This window comes from Bemisia tabaci, chromosome 1 (genome assembly GCF_918797505.1).
Source record: "Bemisia tabaci chromosome 1, PGI_BMITA_v3".
Classification (NCBI taxonomy): domain Eukaryota; kingdom Metazoa; phylum Arthropoda; class Insecta; order Hemiptera; family Aleyrodidae; genus Bemisia; species Bemisia tabaci.
Genome location: NC_092793.1, coordinates 22,391,719 through 22,410,580, shown reverse-complemented (window position 1 = coordinate 22,410,580; position 18,862 = coordinate 22,391,719). Strand labels below are relative to the sequence as shown.

Here is an 18,862-nt window from a genome sequence, read left to right as displayed (position 1 = left end):
ATAAGCCAAGTTCGTGTAACTATGGTGTCGTTGCCTCGACCGGGCTGTGCTGTGTTGCCAATTGTTGGAGGATAGGTTACTTGCCCGGTGGTGGCTACCGCCACTCATGATAGTGCAATCTGTGTAAGTGCAATCTGTGATGAGCCTCGAGACTCATTAGACCATTAGCTAAACGTGGCTCATACAGGAATCCACTTACCCCTCTCTTCCCCACGCTCCTGATCACTGCGTCGGCGTCTCGACGAACAATAGCTAATGACGGTCGCCAAGCGAGGCCGGGATCCTCAGCCCCTCGCCCAATTACTTACGCTTCATTAACCATTTCACCGTCACGCTAGGATTCGTCCAATTTTAAAAAAAAATTGTTTCGCGAGTTTTTAGCAATTTTTTCCTTACTTTCCGTTAAAACACGAATTAAAAGAGGTCTCATTCATAAAAATCGGCCAAATAGAAGAGAAGTTACAGTATTCGAAATCCGAAGAAATCAACAAAACTTCTCCAAACAAAAAATAAAATGAAGGGGGAAAAAAAGAAATGTATAAATTACAATTTAATATGATTGACCTCAGAATGTGACAAGCAATTCAATTATAAAAAGGAGAAAAAATTGAGTGAAATTACAAAAAATTAGCCTCTTGCAAGGGGCTTTCTTGTATGAGTTTTGACCTGAAGACAAGTAAATCCCGTTATATTATTAAAACGAAATTGACTCCATAGTTTAATGCCTTAGTTTCTTGAATACGATTATTTTAAGCACTCGAAAATTTATACCAGCAATTTTACCCATGGGGTGATTTCCTGAGAGCTGATAATATCACGAATTTCTCATAGAGCCCTTCAAAAATGGCTTGCTTTTTGGGCAGCCGATTCGGCCATCAAACCGGGGTTTAAATGGAAGCTGATAATAACACAAAGCTCTGAGAAAAATTTTGAGATGAGTATAGGAACGGTTTGTAAATTACGAGGAGAGGCGGGCATTCTGTTCAGCATATCGATACATAAGTATTTTCACACGTAGAATTTAATTTTCACGTCAGGGAGTCGACATATTTTGATTTTTTTTATTTTATACGGAAAATTTATGGTTTTTCGGGATTGAAATTACTTACAATTGTTTCATGAAAAATGAATGCACCCAAAATGACTATAGCATTTTGACTTTCACATACGTGCACTCACTAAATTGATTGGTAAATTCAAAGAGTGGGTACATCGACCTGGTATATCAAGTTTCTGCGATTTTTTACGGCAAATCGGTAGATTTTCGGGATGTGGATTGCTTACTTTCAATTCATGAATGAATAAAGCATGGACATGGTTGAGCTTCTTTGCATGAAAAGACGTTTAAAATAACAAAATCAAGACATATTTAAGACAATTGCATTTATATCGAGTCAATTTCTTTTCAATAATATAACGGGATTTATAATACCGGTGATTTGGGTATTTTAGCCCCAAAATACCTTTAAATCGACTTTATCTTCTAGGAGTTCGACAGAATTTTTCCTTTCTTCGCTTAAATTTTTCCGTAGCACTTTTCTTCAAGAATCTGAAAAGATTTTGCTTGAGGCAGATCAAAAAACTTAAATTTGTTCGAATAGCTTTCTAGATTCACAATACACGGTCTCGTGAAGGTGCGTCGTTGACCTTGCAGTGTTGGATCGTGAATTCTCTTGTTGTGCTGCTTGCCTTTTTTGAAATCTCTGTAAATGAAAACTAAAGGGGTTGATATGTGCGAGTTAATGACGCGCCTTATCAACACATTGTGTTGGAGTTCACTGCTTGTTTTTTTATGCCTACACTTTAAAAATTGCAAATTTTTGCCGCCCCTTAGATTTGCCGCTATGGGCCGCGGCCCATGTGGCCACCCCCTTAATCCGGCCCTGGAAAGAAGCATGCTAGATTGTCCACCTCTCAATTATTTGTATCTTTCATTGTTGTGAGTTTGGGATTTTTAGAGGATACCAAGCTTATTTTATTGAGGAGGAAAGAGATGACCTGTAAGCGGAACATCAGTATGCGTAGTAGCCAGAGAGAGGAGACCCTCCACTCGTATCTCGGTTACAGTGGAAGCTTTTATTTTCGGGACTTCAACATTAAACTGATGACTTACCTACATGATTGATGTTCAACAACGTGTTGGCAGCTTCGTTTTGCAAATGAGCCGAAGTTAGGGAAACTTGTTTGGCTCATGACGTCACCCGAAGCTCATCATCCACCATGTAGGTAGGTCAACAGCCGAAAAAAGAGTGACGACTGTTGCTCCCTTATAAATATCCATAATTAGGTATTGAAACCCCGAAAGTAAAAGCTTCGGTCTGTCGTCAAGAGGCCAGTGACGGGTCTCTTATCTCTGGTAGTAGCATGGCGTGAAATTCTTCGTTGGAACGGTTAAAGGTTAAAACTTTCTCATGATGGGGGGGGGGGGGGAGAGAAGATCTGTGTGTAAATAGATCAAACATGAAATATGAATTGATTCGGGGGAAACTTTTCGGGTATGCAGAGAAGGGGGGAGGGGGTTACAAGGGGCTCTCTGGCCGCGCCACTTTGTAATTATCCATTTGCTGTAATCTAGCCTTATCGCTACGACTTATTAAACTTCCTTGAGAATCATGTCTGGTCAGTGAGTGTTCGATGATAGTATACTCTCCTTCGCCTCTTGAGCATGTTTTCATTGACGGATCCAGCAAACTGGCAAAATTGTTTTTCTCCATCTATATACTATAAGCTCCAAGAACTCCTAATTTTGCGAAACTGGTAACGCTTAGTTCCAGCGTTCTACCGGGCCGATTTTCATGATTTTTGCGGCTATCGACGGGCAATTGCCTCTAGATAAGCCAACTCTTTTCAGATTTTCAAAATATGGCCCAGGTTTTTTTATATTACGTGGTAAAGTTGCGAATTCTCCCATTTAAACAATGTAAATTTATACTTTTTGTCATAGTTCGTTTGAGCGTTCTACCGGGCGATTTCCATGATTTTTGCGTAAATCGACAGGTAATTGGCCCTAGATGAGCCCGCTGTAATCAGATTTTGGAAAAAGGATCCAGGTTTTTTTAAAATCACGTTATAAAAGTGAGTGAGTTTACAGAATGCTCCGGTACTGCTACCGCTATGCGCGGGAGGATGCGCAGTGGTCAAGGAGGTTGCGCAGTAGCTGTGTAGCCTGCGCATCAGCTCTACACTTATCTACACAAGATTCGTGACTGGAACCTCACGTCGAGCGGTGGCCGAGTCGTCTAAGACGTCGAGTGCGTCCACTTTGATCTCGGTGTGGGTTCGATCCCGACTCATGGATTCATAATTAATGTCTGCCTATCGTTGCTAATCGTTTTACTGCAATATTTCATCAAGCAGTCATTCCAAAACGCGTCCTTTTAATTTTAAAGTAATTTCAAGTAAAGTTTAAAATTAAAGTATACCTCATATTGTAATTTTTTAGGGGAAAAATAAAACTAACACTGATAGGGGTAAAAATAGGGCCGCGAAGCGGCCCATTGATGGCGCGGAGCGCCTTCAGGGGGTTGGGCCGCGTAGCGGCCAGGGGGCGTACACAGAAAAAAATGGATGGTGCTGACGACAGAACCTTTTGTTCATACGGCTCCCACAGTTTCTTTGTTACACTTACAGAAATTTTTTGTTGTGAGAACAGAACTTCTGTCGTGGGAACAGAGTACTCTGTTCCCACGACCAAAAGTTCTGTAAGTGTAACAAAGAAACTGTGGGAGCCGTATGAACAAAAGGTTCTGTCGTCAGCACCACCCATTTTTTTCTGTGTAGCCCCCTAGTTTATACCTATGGAGATATAGCGATTCTTGAAGGGGCCAGGTGCCCCGACAAAAATTGATTATTCAACATAAGTTTATATGGAGGGACTCTGATTTTGTCAAATTGCTAGATACGCCTCTGCATGTTTTCGGCGATTTCCAATGATTTCCTCTTCCTTTTTGTACAATATGCATTCAACTTTTAAATGATATCCACGTATTTATGTTTGTAACAGAGAACCTGCAGTATCTGCGACTAGGCGACAACAACTTGCACTCCATCCCGAGCGACTCGCTGCGACGGTTGCACCGACTGCGTCACTTGGATCTACGAGCCAACAACATCTCGTTTATCCTGGAGGACGCTTTTACCGGTTACGGTGACTCCATCACGTTTTTGAACCTCCAGAAGAACGAGTATGCCATTCTTTCATTATCTTTTCCTTCTTGCAGTCAATTTGGGCACTTGAAAAAAAAAAGTAGCTTGGATCTAGAGTCCAGATTCTTCAATACATTGACAAGACAAAATACTCTTGATTCAATTGGACTTTTGGCTTGAATCAAAAGGAAATCCGCTTACATTAAGAGGCTTGGCTCTTCGATTTAAGGAAAAATTGGATTGAATCAAGAGTATTTTTTCTTTTCATTCTTATTTAGAGTCTCAACTCTAGATCCAAGCACTTTTTTTCAGTGGGGAGAGGAAGTCTTTTGAAACTGCGCGATGTATTCAATTCTCTATGGGATATTGATAAAAATCAATTGTAAGAAATCACGCGCAAAAGCGTTCTGGAGCGATTTTCTGCGGGTGGCTTAACACTTTTTCTCCGGAAGGGATTTGAGTCTTTCCACTATCAAATGGGCTTCAGGGGGCTTTTTTTGAATACGATGGGGAATTTCAGAAACGTCAAGAAGTTATTCTCACACAAAATTTGGTCGTATGCAAACTTTAGGTTCAACTTTAACAAAAATTCTCCGATAACATATCAGGTTTTTACCTTTTCCCTGCCACATTATCCAATAAAGGAGGAAATGCACGCATTCTAAAACTGTTCCCTACTGTGCAGATTATCGGGGGGGGGGGGGGGGGGGAGCGCAATTGATACTATTTCAAATTCTTGTGGTTCCAACAGTACCCTACAGTTCATTTGAAGCTACGCCCGTGCAGTAACATTCAAAATCCAGAAGATTAAAGTTTAGTTTAAATGACCACGAAGATTAAATTACAACACAATCCATCCCGAAGGAAAAGAATATTCTTAGTTTTGCTGACTGTGATAGAGACCACCGTCACTCCCAAAGTAGTTAAAAAACCCATTGACTAGTCGCATGGGCAAAGAAAACTGGCAGTGGTTTTAGACTGCCTTGTAATCAGGACCGAGGGTCAATAATTCTCCCCTCTTTCAATGGTATATGGTGTGAACTCTCCGCTTCTTTTTGATGTCATCGTCAGATTGTTAAACAATTGCGGATCATGTTACAGCATCAAAACGTTGCCTCCACTGGTGTTCGAGAATCTCAACTCACTGGAGACGCTGAACCTGCAGAACAACAAATTGACCCACGTCCCTGAGGAGGTCATCGAACCGGTTGTCGACACAGTTCGAGTCATCGATATCACCGGTAACCAATTTACCGCCTTTCGGGAAAAATAATATTATTTATCGTCAATTTCATAAATAAACAGGCAGGGTTCTTCAATGTGATGGGAAATAGAATCTCCATCTGAACATACTCTTTTTGGAAAGTTATACTGTCATTTAAACCATGTAGTCATTGTTTTGGAAATGGGTCTACGTATAAAACCAGACACTTACGAGTTAAATGGAATTAACTTTTACAAAGTACATGAATATTTACACTCGTGCTTTTTTCCCGGGAGGAATAATCTACGCTTTTCCTAAGTCTCCAAGGTTATCAAAAAAGTGAAACATAAAGGAGAGAGCCTTAACATAAACCGTCGAGCGAGACGGGAAAAGGAGGAAGCAGATTCCCCTTGCAACTCGGCTGAGCCTTGGGAACCGACTTCGCTCCTGCAGGAGATAGTGATGAAAATCCTCATTCAAATGAGATTTGAGGTTTGGGTTTTTCTGGCTGGCTCCCGGCCCGGGCGCAATCTAGAATTCCCGTCACGCAACAGGAGGCTAAAGAAAACAGCGGGGGAGGGCAATCCCTCTCCTCTCTCTGAGGGTTAGGGTAACGAGGCAAGACCGACAAATTCAACACAAACGTCAAATTAGAAGCATTGACGACAAGCACATCACTTAGTCAGACATGCTAACTTAATTATGGATCGAGTCCGTGGATTGGCTGCAGAGCGATGTTGCCCAACTTGTGCTGCGGAGCAGGCAAAGCATTAGTATAGAGAATTAGCTCCTCGAAAGGGCATGATGCAATGAAACTAAAATGACCCGCATATTGATTTGTGTAGCTTCAAACTTTCTGTCGCATTTTAATGGAATGCAAAATAATAGACTATTTTAACAAATTATTTTGCATGATTAGTATACTTAAAATTCCAAAAGTATTCTTTAAAAATGGCACCCTGAAAATAGAAATTGTAAATTTTGAGACTTTAAACTTTATGCAACATTTTCATACCTTCATTGGGAATTTTTTGTTGAGCATTTGCACAAGAAAATTGAATCACCTTATAAATGGAAGTCTCATGAGATAAACAAACCTTTAAATTTTTTTCTAAACAAAAGCACCAGCGAGAAATCTGCTTAAATTTAAATAAAATTCCATTTTTGGCATAAAAAAAAAACTCACGCGCTGGACTGTATTTGAGCAGAAATGAATCCGAATAGTTTTCAAACTTACTCTCAGCCCTAGAGAGATCTGAAAAGGAAGGATCACTCAGGACGAGGCACGATTGCCAAATTTGACATTTTAAACTGAAAAAGAAATTTCAAACTTAAGATGGGATTTTTTGCAAATTTTGGTAACACCGGTAGTCAACTGCATCTTGCGAGGCCGGTGTTGTCGCCTCGTGTTCAGTTATCTGAATTTCAAAATCAGATCATACCTACAGCGCAGAGAATTCTAATTTTTATTTTAATCTTTGCAGCACCGGGTTTAATTCAATCCCGCGGTGGCTAGGAGACTTCGTGAAAAAGGCTCCCCAAATTGAGTGATTAAATATTTACCGACCGAGCGCAGCCGCGAGGGCCTATTCAGAGACCGCACGAGAAAAGCTAGGTTGCAAAGTGCAGGAAATAAAAAATCCATCCTCCTTACGATACATTTTCAGGTCAAGAAAATCGAAAACCTCAGTACCATAACAATTTTTAATCATGCAAAATCATCGAATTTGATCAGTTTTATTTTGTGTGTTTTTTTCACCGCCCCCTTTTTTATGCAATTCTCCTCCTCGAAACTAAGTCGTTTTTGCATAAAATGATTTAATTTTACCTGTGGCGCAAAGAAATTACTTTTCCAGCCGGAACGAATTATTCCGACGAGAAACTGCCGAGGAGGCTGTAATCTTTATCATAGAGAAAGATATGGTTCTAAGTACGCCTTCATTTTCAACAAGTAGTCAAAAACAGCTCCCACGCGATAAAGTAGTTGCATCCTTAAGATCGACTCATAGCCTAATATGTATATGTATGTATGTATGTATGTATGTATGTGTATTGTAATGATGCGATACGATAATGTGAGTTTCTGTTGGTGTTGCAGACAACCCTTTGGTGTGCGAGTGCGAGCTGCGGTGGTTCAAGGCGTGGCTACGCAACCTGCGGGACAAAGACGACGACGAGATGATGCAGAAGAAAACGACGATATGCACGATGCCCGACCAGCACCGGGAATACAACCTCCTCGACATGCCCATCGAGCGGATGGCCTGCATTGGCAAGAACATGGAACGGACCGGAACCGGACACGCCGCCCCACTCCTCTCATCCGCCTCCCGCCTACAACTCCTCTCCGCCTGCCTCGCCTACTACGCCTGCTGCGCCTAAGTTACACTTCAAGACTCCGCTGTAGAGAACAAATCGGGTACCTAGGATCAAAACCTGTAATCCCCATTGCGCTACCTAAAAATTTGGCGATCATTTTAATTTATTAAGTAGAGATAGCAGGCAAGTTTTTATTTGTCTACACTGAAAAAAAGGTTTGGTCGTATGTACCAAAGTTCGGTGTTCTATATCATCCCACCTAATTCGGTTTGTCAAATTGAATTTTCGGTTTATCCAACCGGACTTTCGGTTCATCAAACCAAAATTATGTGGTAAAGTGAAGTGACGAACAAAGTTTCGTCATATATGTATGCAGCCGAAGGTTGGGTACACGAACCGAAAGTTCAGTTTGCTAAACCGAATATTTGGGATGATATGGAACACGGGACGTTCGGTTCACATGGCCGAATTTTTTTCAGTGTACTTTCTCAAGAATTTTGTACATGCTCGCGAGAAAAGTATGACAGTATTCTACGAACAAAGTCTCATTGATTACTCCTTTTAAAAATTAAAACATCGGCCAATAGACGTCGGAATGCAGAATGCAGCTTTTGATCTTCGTCGCTTCAAAAAGATGATAATCACGGATTAACTTACGCGGCCATTTTGGAATCATTTTCATGTTTATGTTACGTCACTGGGGACAGGTTGGATGGGTAGCATTTCAGAGCCGGCAAATTCTCTAAAACAACTGTAAATCCAATCGATTGCTTAAGATGTTTACGTAATTTGTGCAGAGAAAAAAATTCGATTTATATTGAACACCGAACTTTCGTTCGGTCTTAGAAACCGAAAAATTGGGTCACCTGATCCAGAGAATTTCAGTATTCAATATGAATTGAAGCTCAGATTCTGCTATCGAAATTTTTGCCCTGGTGTACCACCGAAAATGTTGAAAAAGTGACTGGATATTACACTTAATGAATTTCGTGTCCACCCGTTGACTTCAGAGAGTACAGATCCTTACCTCCCAATCATCTTCTATTTTTCCTGTAAAGGTCAGAGCTAACAGTCCGGACAAAAAGAGACCAACAATAAGAAGGCAGAGAGTTACACAACACATGGGAAAATAGATAATCAGGGCTCTTTTCCACGGAGAAAATGTTATGGTGATCGGATCAGATGAATAAGTGTAAAGGTGACCTTTTTAGGTGAATCGATCCTTTAATATAATGATGACAGGCTAATTTAATTAATAAACTATTAAAAACAGGTTTGAAACATGTTATAAAAAACCGGGTGTCAGTTTAAAAAGTAGTAATTGTTATGCTCATTCGGAGAGAAATTAGTAAAATTGCACCATAAAGTGTCGTAGGACGGAGACAAATGACAATATGAACCTTGTCCCTGTTTACTAATGAAAATTAAAAACTCCTGCAAACGGTCGACTATGCAATTTTACTCGCAGTTAGAAATTGTGCAGCAGTGCCCGTCTCAGTAATTGAAGGAGTTTCTTGTACCCGGTGATACAAAAGGATATATAAGAGGTGCTCAAGTGAGGGGGTGGGAGGGACGACGACACTTTATACCTTTTCTCACAAATCAGAGAGTAGTCCAGCCTGGTATTTTTAAAATTCTTTTCGCGAAGCTATATTTCGTCTTTAGGTTTTCATGCGTTTGTATCGGCTTCTGTTTTCTCACAGAAACATTGCAACGGTGACTTTCAGAAAAACGTAATTTAAAAACAAGGAGAGTACCCTATAGATATTCATTCCTTACGGGATTCCTGAAGTGGAAAAATCCATTAACTTTAAGTTTACCTTGCCTCGGAGAAAATTTTCAAGGTTCGTTTGTACGGAATAATACCCGCGCGAAAAACATTTCACACTACTTGGAGCCATCACAATCAATTTGAAAGTAGAAGTAATTCGTTACGTTGAACATACAATGACATGGTTGATAAAAAGACATTGTTGAATGGTCATAACAAACTATTCATGTTTAAAACTTCTTGGAATAAAAAGAAAGATGATATTTAAAAAACTGAACGTGAATCATTCGATTCGCGTAATTCAACGCGTGTTATTTATTTTTATTGCTGAAAATTTATTATCACTTAACATATCAGTATTTTAAATACTTTACATATCAGTTTTGTAAATGAAATGCATATCATTTTTGTACTGTTGTTGAATGGATGTCTATTGATTATATTTGACTTTTGTCATTTTTATTTCGTTTTGTTTTCTTTCATTATTTTTCCTAGCATGGTACCAAAATTCCTTTTAAATGGTTTATTTTTGACAATTTTAAGAAAAAACTTGATAATATAGCTTATTTGCCGATTTTGTACTTGTCCTCTACGCACAATTTAATTTTCTAATGATTTTTCTGGTTGTATCATAACATACATTGATATTGCTGAAAATCGACGATTGCTCATTTGTTTGCCTCGAACATTACAGCCGTTAAAATTTATGTAAATTAATTTCATGAGACGTAAGAACGAATAATAACTGGAAAGAGAGAAGTTAATTTTGGCTGATTTTTAAAATTAAAAATTTCCCAGCAATGTATGAATAAACTTAAGATTAAATTCTGCTAATTTCACGCGTTCCTGGCAAGTCTTTCTCTATAAACTTATTAGGCGAAATAATTAAATGAACTATTTTAAACTCTTTTTTGTAGCTAACGCACGTGATCCCATATTTTGTTACTCCTCTGACTCAAGGATGGGACTACAATCCGAGTGATAGGCCGTTTTAAGCCATGTCTCCTGGGAAAACATTGCTGTGAGGTCCTTTACTCATGTGAAAATGCAGTTACACTCTTACGTTAGAAAGATGACGATTCATTCTTTCCTTTCTGTATTTTAATTGTTAAATATGTTTTGTAGATTTTTGAGAATTCTCCATAAATCAATTTGAATTAAAAATTGGTTGAAAAAACTTAGCATTCATCAAAAAAGAGAAAATTCCCATTGAGAAAATTGCAGTGTTCGCTCTTGAATCCTCACGGAGAGCCTGCCGTATGGTCAATTTTTTCAGGTAGTCCTAAAAATTATTTAGACGATTTGAAAAAAATCATTTAGTTTTTTGCGAGAAAAAAAATATGCTTCTGTCAGATTTTTGAGATTATATATGCTGGAGGGTGAGCCTCGGTAGATTCTGCTAGTATTTTCGGCTTTTGGCGATGCCAAAGAAAAGGTATTGTCAATGATACAACCTGCCTTTAATACAAATTTAGATAAGGCAGAGCATACGCCAAATAAGTTAACGCATTTGTAGACTGCGACAGAAGGTCGTCCGAAGTCACTTTTACATTTGAAGTAAATGGAAGAATTAGGATTGTGGGTCCTGTGTCGCAGTCGAAAAGTGCGTAAACTTATTTGAGGTGGACCCTACTTTCATGGGAAAAGTTGAGAACAAGTTGCTACATCGATTAACACAACAACGCTGATATTCTAAAACTATCCTGGTGGAGCTGTAAAACGTAATAATTTTCTGTGTACATTTTTTGAGTTGATTTTATTTTAATACTTCTTCTCTAGTGTTGATGACGTGGAAAATTTTCTAAACAAGTGATAAAATTGATGTTTTTCTCTTTTATTTTAATATCAAACAACAAAATCTGTTGTTGTCCTTCTTGATTTTTCAAATGATGAATACATATCACGATACATATCAATTATAAAATCATCAAATTCTAATGATCTAGTAATAAAGCAATTTTGCCCGAAAGTTATTATATTAAATATATATCAGTCCTTTTTAGTGGATGTTAATTGAAGACTGTTTTGTAGTACTGTAAGAGAAATTTTTATCGAATGAACAAATACATATCATGAGTCTTGGACCGTGGCGCTTTTAACAAACTAGCTCAAATTTTTTCTGACTTGTTAAGATCCACAAGAATTATTTTTATTAGGTCTCAAAAATGACTATTGAAAATTCAACAATGCGGAGGATCTCTATACATATCATCGAATGCCTTAGCAGCACATGTTCTAATGACAACATAATTGCCCTTAATTATCCATACAGTCTAGAATAGTACCGTTCAAATCAATGTTTAAAAAGTAAGAGAAATAAATGACGAATTTTGTCGAAAATTTTCTCTGCATTTTCTTATAGCTGCAAATAAACTTGAAATAATTTCTTCTACATAAAGCTAAATTAAAAAAAGTTTGTGGAATATATTGTCTTAGACAATGAATTCGTACGCGCATTTAAAGGAAGTAGTCGAAAGTCTCAATAATATACCCAGAGGATTTCAGAATCTTACACTTATGTCACTAACATCGCTTGAAAGTTATACTGAAATTACTACCAACTTGCCTGAATACACAGTGAGTCCGTGAAATTGTTGCCTTCAGAATCACAACGCTATGTCTCAAATTTATTAAGCCTAAAATCGATCTCCCAATTTTTTCAGAAATGAAATAACCGTTTAATAATTTCACACAAGATGAATCATTTTTAGGCAAGAATAAAAGAATAAGATTACCTGACCGAAAAATTTGTGACAAGTACTGTGACCCACAATGGTGCTCCATCAGTCACTCTATTCTTCAGTTGTCAAACTTACTGCTACCATGACGAGGTTTGACGAGAATCGCAGTTTTATTATCTCAGCTCTTCATTACCTGATTTGAATGTGCACCATATTCTTTCCTCTTGGTCACATCCTTTGTTTCCTAGAATTGTTCATGATTTTCCCCTTTTTATTCATTTTGGTGTTATTTATAAATGTAAAAACAAAGTGTTTGTAAATTAATTTTTGCCCTAGTATAAGCCATTTGAAACTAAACCGTCACTATACATATCGAAAAATTGCGTTAGAATGGCAACTTTTCCGAAGTTTTTATTCTTTATTGTATTCTGACCTCAAACATTAAACCGGTTAACATTTCCAGCTGTCTTTGTCGAAAAATGCATTCGATCATTTATTTAAAAAATAATTTCATTAAAAAAAAAAGGATTGAGGAAAACTAATTTTAAGTTCATAAGACTCCACGTACTGTTACAGAGGAAATAAAACTTTTAAAGTGGTGTCCTGGATAATCTATTGCTTGGAATATCGTTCCAAATCTATGGAATGACCCCTCCGAATTTTCTCAAGGAACAATGCAAATATGCTTCGCAGTCACACGTATAAACCTGTATATAAAGAATATATCAGAAATCTAGAATTCAGTTTCTCTTCAATCCAGTATAGGCATATGAGCACTGGATGTTGCGTCCAGTCGCATTGAAGGCGCTTCTTCCTCGAAGCATTTTGTTTTCAGATAAAAGCATGTTAGCACCAACAGGAAACTATTTATGCTCTCAACTGTTGATTTGACTTTAATGACTCCAATTACAAGTGAAATATGAATGGGGAAGATCTTTCTAATTATTAGCATTTTTGTTCAAATTAAATTTCTTTTAAAACCACTCAAAATATCCCCCAGTCCTCCCAGAGAAATAGTAACACAGTTACTTGATTGTTTCTTTTCTTACCTTTAAAGTGATCTAAAGCAAAAAAGGAAGAAATTCACTCTGTTTAAAAATTGCAAATAGGTATACTTCTACCTAAAACTCCGGCGAAAAGTAGTGAATATTGTTAAAAGTTTTGTTTCTTTTTCTTCCAGATGTTGAATATGTATCGCAACTAACTCAACAGAAATATATTACCTTGACAGTTTATGAGATATACTTCTATTGAACCGTGTCAATAACTTTAATTTAATTCGTCATTGATGCATACGTAAATATAAAAACTAGCAATAACATGGGTAACTTTTTTGTTGGAACCATCCCTCATTTTGTTTATCGAATGAGAAGAAAATTTTAAAGAATAAAAACTTAGGGCCTGAATATTCCTGACGCAATTTTACTGTATCATACAATTGTTTGGATAAAGTATTTATTATACCTGTAATTGTTTTTACTGATACTTTGTGATAAAGAAAGCATTTATAACATATCTCGTTATGCATATCATCCTTATTTTACTGAATTTCTTGTTATATGCAATTTATTTTTCATATCAAACACATATCAATTTTTTTAGCCAGGCGAAATTCAACACTTGAAGATTATTCCTTCTGATTATTTTCTTTACGGTCATAGGTCTCATTTTCTTTAACTAAGATCACTTCGATTACATCAATACGAACAGGCATTTGGAAAATTGCCTTTTGATCTTACAGCGACCATTACCGAAATGATAAAGGTGGTTAATCGTAGAAAGTCCATCCATTGTGATCGTATAGTATTTTGTGATGTTTCTCAACTATGCCTGTATAATGTGTACCCTTTCGAACTGATCAAACTAAGATATTTATACGTGTGTTAAGTTTAAAGTTTACCAAAAGTTCAAGTGTATTGCCAATTAAGGTAGCATACTTTTGTTTGCGCAAGCGTTTTACTTGCAATTTAACCTGCGTGCGAGTAAATGCTCTTTCCTACGATTACTCATCCTTTCATCTCTTTTACAAGTCTTACATAAAATTCCTTCTCCATCCGCGTTCTATTTTCACTATGCATTGAACTATACTGTACATTTCTAAATTAAGATTAGATATGTTGGGGCTTCAGATTGTTCACTATAATGTCACTGTTACGTTAAGTTATTTCATGTAATATCTAAAATGTGAATACTGAATTAAAATTGTATTCGTTAAACTTGGAATATTTGCTTTAATCACGTCTGCTCAATGGCAGTTATCTCGTTACGTGTACGAAATGAGTCTTCCGATAAAACTGGAAAAGAACGAAACCACCTGACAATGGAGTCATTATACAATACAACAAGGCATACCTTTTTTTGTTCTCTCTCTTTTTTTCTTTTCTTTTTTTTCTATTAAAAAAAAAAAAAAAATTAAGTTATCCACAGCACACGTTTGATGTTTTGGAAACATATAAAACCTGTTTAAGGGGATAATAGCGTATAAAGTTCATGGCAAAGTTACTCAATTCGAAATATCCACTCGCGTAAACCAGAAATTAGTGTAAGTCGCCATCCCTTGAAAACAATCTTACCCGTTCAGAAATTTATCGCTGTATCAACGTGATTAATGTTTTGTCTCCTTCTCTGAAAAAATTAATTTTTAACTTGGCGAAGGAAAAGTTTGCGAGACGATTCTTCAATTTAAAAACAAACAAAAAATAGAAAAGGGCCTATTTTGTCTCCACAAGACGTTAGTTTTTGTTTATAATTTGTTTTATTATGAATAAATTTAAAAATGCTTAGTGCATTTACCGTATTCTTAGAGAAATCTCGATGAGGTAACATGTATGTGCGTGCTATATTTCTCACCTTCGGTGGCTACTGTGTTCAAATTAGCAACCTGAGTTTATGTGACCCTAATGGCCATACCTACAAATATTTCCCATCTCATTTAACCAAACTCTTCCCTCGGTTTGATGTAATCTGCAAGATTTGTTAAATTACGGCAAGTACACATGTGTGTAAAAAATCTTGTTGAACGAACCAAATATTATCCTAAGTTGTTGACAATGCGAAAACAAAAAAGGGCCTGTTTTCTTTACTTTAAGTTTCATTCTGTGACAGCACGGTACTTTGGTGTGTTTTACTCAAACAAAAAACGAAAACCATTTGCAACCCAAAAAATCGTGCTTTGTGTGAGATGTACGATAAAAATCTTACCGAAGACCCATGGGATGGCATCTTGAAAGTTAATTTCCAAATCTTCGGACCTTTTAACAATAAAGAATACTAATTACACGTATTGTTAAACGCAGACAGGGTACTTTTTTAATTTAAATAATAATTGGAAGTTGTCTAATGTGAAAGGTCAGGATTCCTGACAAAGAGCCAGGAATACACATGACATTTTCCCTCTAAATTTTGATGTGACGGAAACAAATTAACAAACGCTAATTTGCAAATGAGTAAAAATATAACGGTATGAGCTTAGCGCATCGTAAAGCTGTTATAGCCATGCATCCTCTCGTTCACGCTTCTTTCTATACAAGGAGGACGCGTGAAAGGATGGCCATAACAACTTAACGATGCGCTAATCTCACCGCTATTTTTCTCACCCCTTTGCAGATTAAAGAACGTTCATACAATTCTTAATGCTAAAAATTAGATTTTTATACTCCCTCCACCTCCTAACGCAGATCTATAAATTGTTTACAAAATACATAATGCTCCTCTTGACTCTTTCGTTGGTTACGGGACATTTTGTCAACGATTTTTTGTCCGCGCACCTGTTTTTTCAAGTAATTTACGTCCACGCGTTTTTTCGGCACGGGAGTTTTGGTCCACGTGCCAGTTGAGATCCAAAGTTAATTGGCCCACATGTAAATACAAACGAAAATTGCTCACGAAGTTTTTGGATGAAGATATATAATGTCTTGGAAGTATGAGGGGTTGCTTGTTTTTTTGTTTTGTCTGTTTGGTCCAACGGAGAATAATATATAGTTGAGAGTTTTGGTAAAAATGGGGGAGCGTCAATTCCATGCGACAAAATTCACTCAAACTCTCTACACCTCTATGGTGTAACAGTAACAAGACTTAATTATCGTTCAAGAAATTCCCACCATGTTATACCTGAACCGGATAAACCTCTATATTTGCCTCAGCTAAAGGCTCTTAGATTTTTCCTGCGTACGATAAGTATCTTGATTTCTTTTGCGAGGAAAGATCTGTACTTTTAAAGGATGCTTTTCATTCTTAATACGTTCAATTTCGTATAATACTATGCAACACCTCTGTTGTGAAATAGTTGCTTTAGGCGCCGCCGCACGGCGGGCGGGCGGCCAGCGCGAAACGCGCATCTGCGCCTACAAACCTAAGTGGATACTTCAAGCATTGTGCAATGCGTGAAGTATCCACTTAGGTTTGTAGGCGCCAATGAGCCTCTCGCGCTGGCAGCACGCCAATCCGCTCTGTTAGGCTTTAATAATTATACTCGCACAGTCAGCGTTTTCGAACTCATTATCTTGAAATGTTTGCACACTCTGCATTAATTATTCTCATTTCAATTGATGAGAAAAAATATGCATCAATTTATCAAAGGAGAATAATAATATAATGTGTGGTTTTTAAATATTGGTGCGGTTCCGTGTCAAATTTAATGATTTCCAAAGCACTTCAATTTGTTCTATTACATTTTGTGATTTTATTGTGCTGCAGCGAGGTGTACGCGCAACCAAACGTTCAAAATTTGACGTATTTGACTCTAAAAGATCGATGTACAAATGGGTTAAAACTAAAGATTGCGTGCTTCTTGGTTTTTTTTTCCTCTTTTATTCATTTTTGCAGTTTCTGTCGGCACAACTGCGGCTCATTGAGATTAATGTCGCTTGGAAAAGGTTTTACAAATGTTTGTCACGTTTTAAAAATATAAATGTTTTCATAATGAAGTAATAATTTCGTGAAGCTAAAATGAAAAAAATGAAAAAAAAGTACCTATACATATATAAGGTATATTGTACATCGAACATTTTAAGGATATAGAAATAAAACCAAATATTCATCAATGACAATTTAAAAAGATGATTCAAAAGGAGAAAGTAATAACATTTCATTTAGAAAATGAGCAACCATAACAACACCTCCTTCTCTCTCAATTTCTCATTTGCATATTGTCAATATAATTTTACATACCGACTAAAATATAACGCTTGGACCAAGTCACTGTTGCTTATTTTACGTGTGGGCGTAAACTACTGGACAAAAAAGGTGCGCAGACAAAAAATCATTGACATAATGTCCTGAAACCCTTTCGTTTCCAAAAAAAAAATCGCTGATAAACACTAGTTCTTCTTCTCTGTCTTTTTATTTTGAAAGGTTGATAAACTTCATAGAGGAAGAAACGAAGTAAAGAAATAATGGCACGTAAGAGGTCTGAACATTTTTAAATTAAAAAATTAAATAAAAAAAAATCAGGATACTAAAAGAAACGAGGAATATCGAACGATGGTCAATGAAATACTGTAATAAAGTGAAATGGAAAAGCAAAAAATTGTGATAAAACCCCTTTAAGAAAAGTAAACAAAAAAATATATATATATAACGCCAAGCATTGCTTCACGCGGCTCTGGTCTCCTTTTTCTCCAAGATCTATATCTTCAGCCGTGAGGAACCCATAACGCAGACTAGGGTCCCATCCCCCAAAAAGTTACGTATTTTATAAACGGCATCGAACCTGAGGTATTATTTAGTTCTAAAAGATTATACTTACGGTGGTTGGACGATTTTTACGACGTCACCCGGTAGGTAGCCTCTAGATGTATCCAAGCGGTGCCTGAAATATCCTCTGCCCTCCGGCCAAAACCGAACATCAAATTTTTGTTTGATGAAGACGTGATCGCACTTAGATTCGCCATTCGGTGGTACAATCCGCTGACAAAACAACCCGAGTTCCTCTTCTCGCACGTTAATCAAATCAGCTCGAATTTCAACACTTTCGACAGCCGTTTCATTCCACGAAAAATTGAACTCCAAGCTCACGAGGACGTTCCTGTAAACCGTTGCATTGTCCAAAGTCACCAAATCAACGTCAAAATGCTTCAAATTCTCGTCGCAGCCAAACGTCTCGTTCGAACTTCCCGCTTTTCGGGCTTCCCGCGCGTGCTCGAGAAATTTACGGAAGCAGCGCACTCTGACGGTGGACGGGAGAACCGCGGTCAAGCGGGACTCCTCATCTTCGGGCTCCATTCGCCGCGGAACGGAATAGGCCATCGAGACCAGGCCGGAGGGTATGTAACGCGAAAGGCTGAAGTGCTCCCGGAACGCCGACAGAGCGCGAAAGTCCCGCGGGATCATGCGGGAACAAACCACATGGCGGTTTTCGAAAAAGACGGGTGACTTCCGGCCGCAAACTCCAGGTTGCAGCATTGCCCGGGGCAGTTTCAGCGGGATCGTGCTGTGATCCGTCCGGAGAAGGAATGTAGCTCGTGTTTTGGTATGGCGCGGCTGATCGCGCGCGAAAAGGAATGCTGATTGTTGGGGTTGCGGTGTTGTTTTGTTGGATGTTGCTTCCGGGTAGTACTCACCGATGAACGGTGAGTTTGATGAGGATACACAGAGGAAACTGAGCCACGGCTGGCTGTGCGTGTCGGCCGAGCTGCAGCTGAGAGAGTTCGGAGCGTTTATGCTGTCGAACATCGAGGCAAACGTACCTGGAACAATAAATAAGTAGCTAGTTAGTAAGTGGCACGTGGTACGAACGAAGTA

At 37.9% G+C, this 18,862-nt stretch overlaps 3 protein-coding genes across 6 annotated transcripts in view; 2 read left to right on the top strand and 1 right to left on the bottom strand.

The window, feature by feature from the left end:
• LOC109041255 (uncharacterized) overlaps window positions 1-14,344 on the top strand; it is a 170,769-nt gene extending 156,425 nt beyond the window's left edge. For both annotated transcript variants that reach the window (XM_019057526.2, XM_072298050.1), the window contains 3 exons: window positions 4,004-4,184; window positions 5,248-5,387; window positions 7,449-14,344. In XM_019057526.2, the coding sequence (XP_018913071.2) occupies window positions 4,004-4,184; window positions 5,248-5,387; window positions 7,449-7,732 (605 nt within the window). In that variant the 3' untranslated portion in view covers window positions 7,733-14,344. The remainder of the gene's footprint in view (window positions 1-4,003; window positions 4,185-5,247; window positions 5,388-7,448) is intronic.
• The window catches only part of LOC109041147 (vitellogenin), a 393,940-nt gene that overhangs the window by 339,184 nt on the left and 35,894 nt on the right, over window positions 1-18,862 (top strand). The gene's annotated exons all lie outside the window — the stretch shown is intronic.
• Window positions 1-18,862, bottom strand: part of LOC109041254 (uncharacterized) — a 214,121-nt gene that overhangs the window by 188,805 nt on the left and 6,454 nt on the right. For all 3 annotated transcript variants that reach the window (XM_072298043.1, XM_072298037.1, XM_072298046.1), the window contains exons 3-4: window positions 17,868-18,807; window positions 15,323-15,372 (exon numbers count right to left, since the gene is read on the bottom strand). In XM_072298043.1, the coding sequence (XP_072154144.1) occupies window positions 15,323-15,372; window positions 17,868-18,807 (990 nt within the window). The remainder of the gene's footprint in view (window positions 1-15,322; window positions 15,373-17,867; window positions 18,808-18,862) is intronic.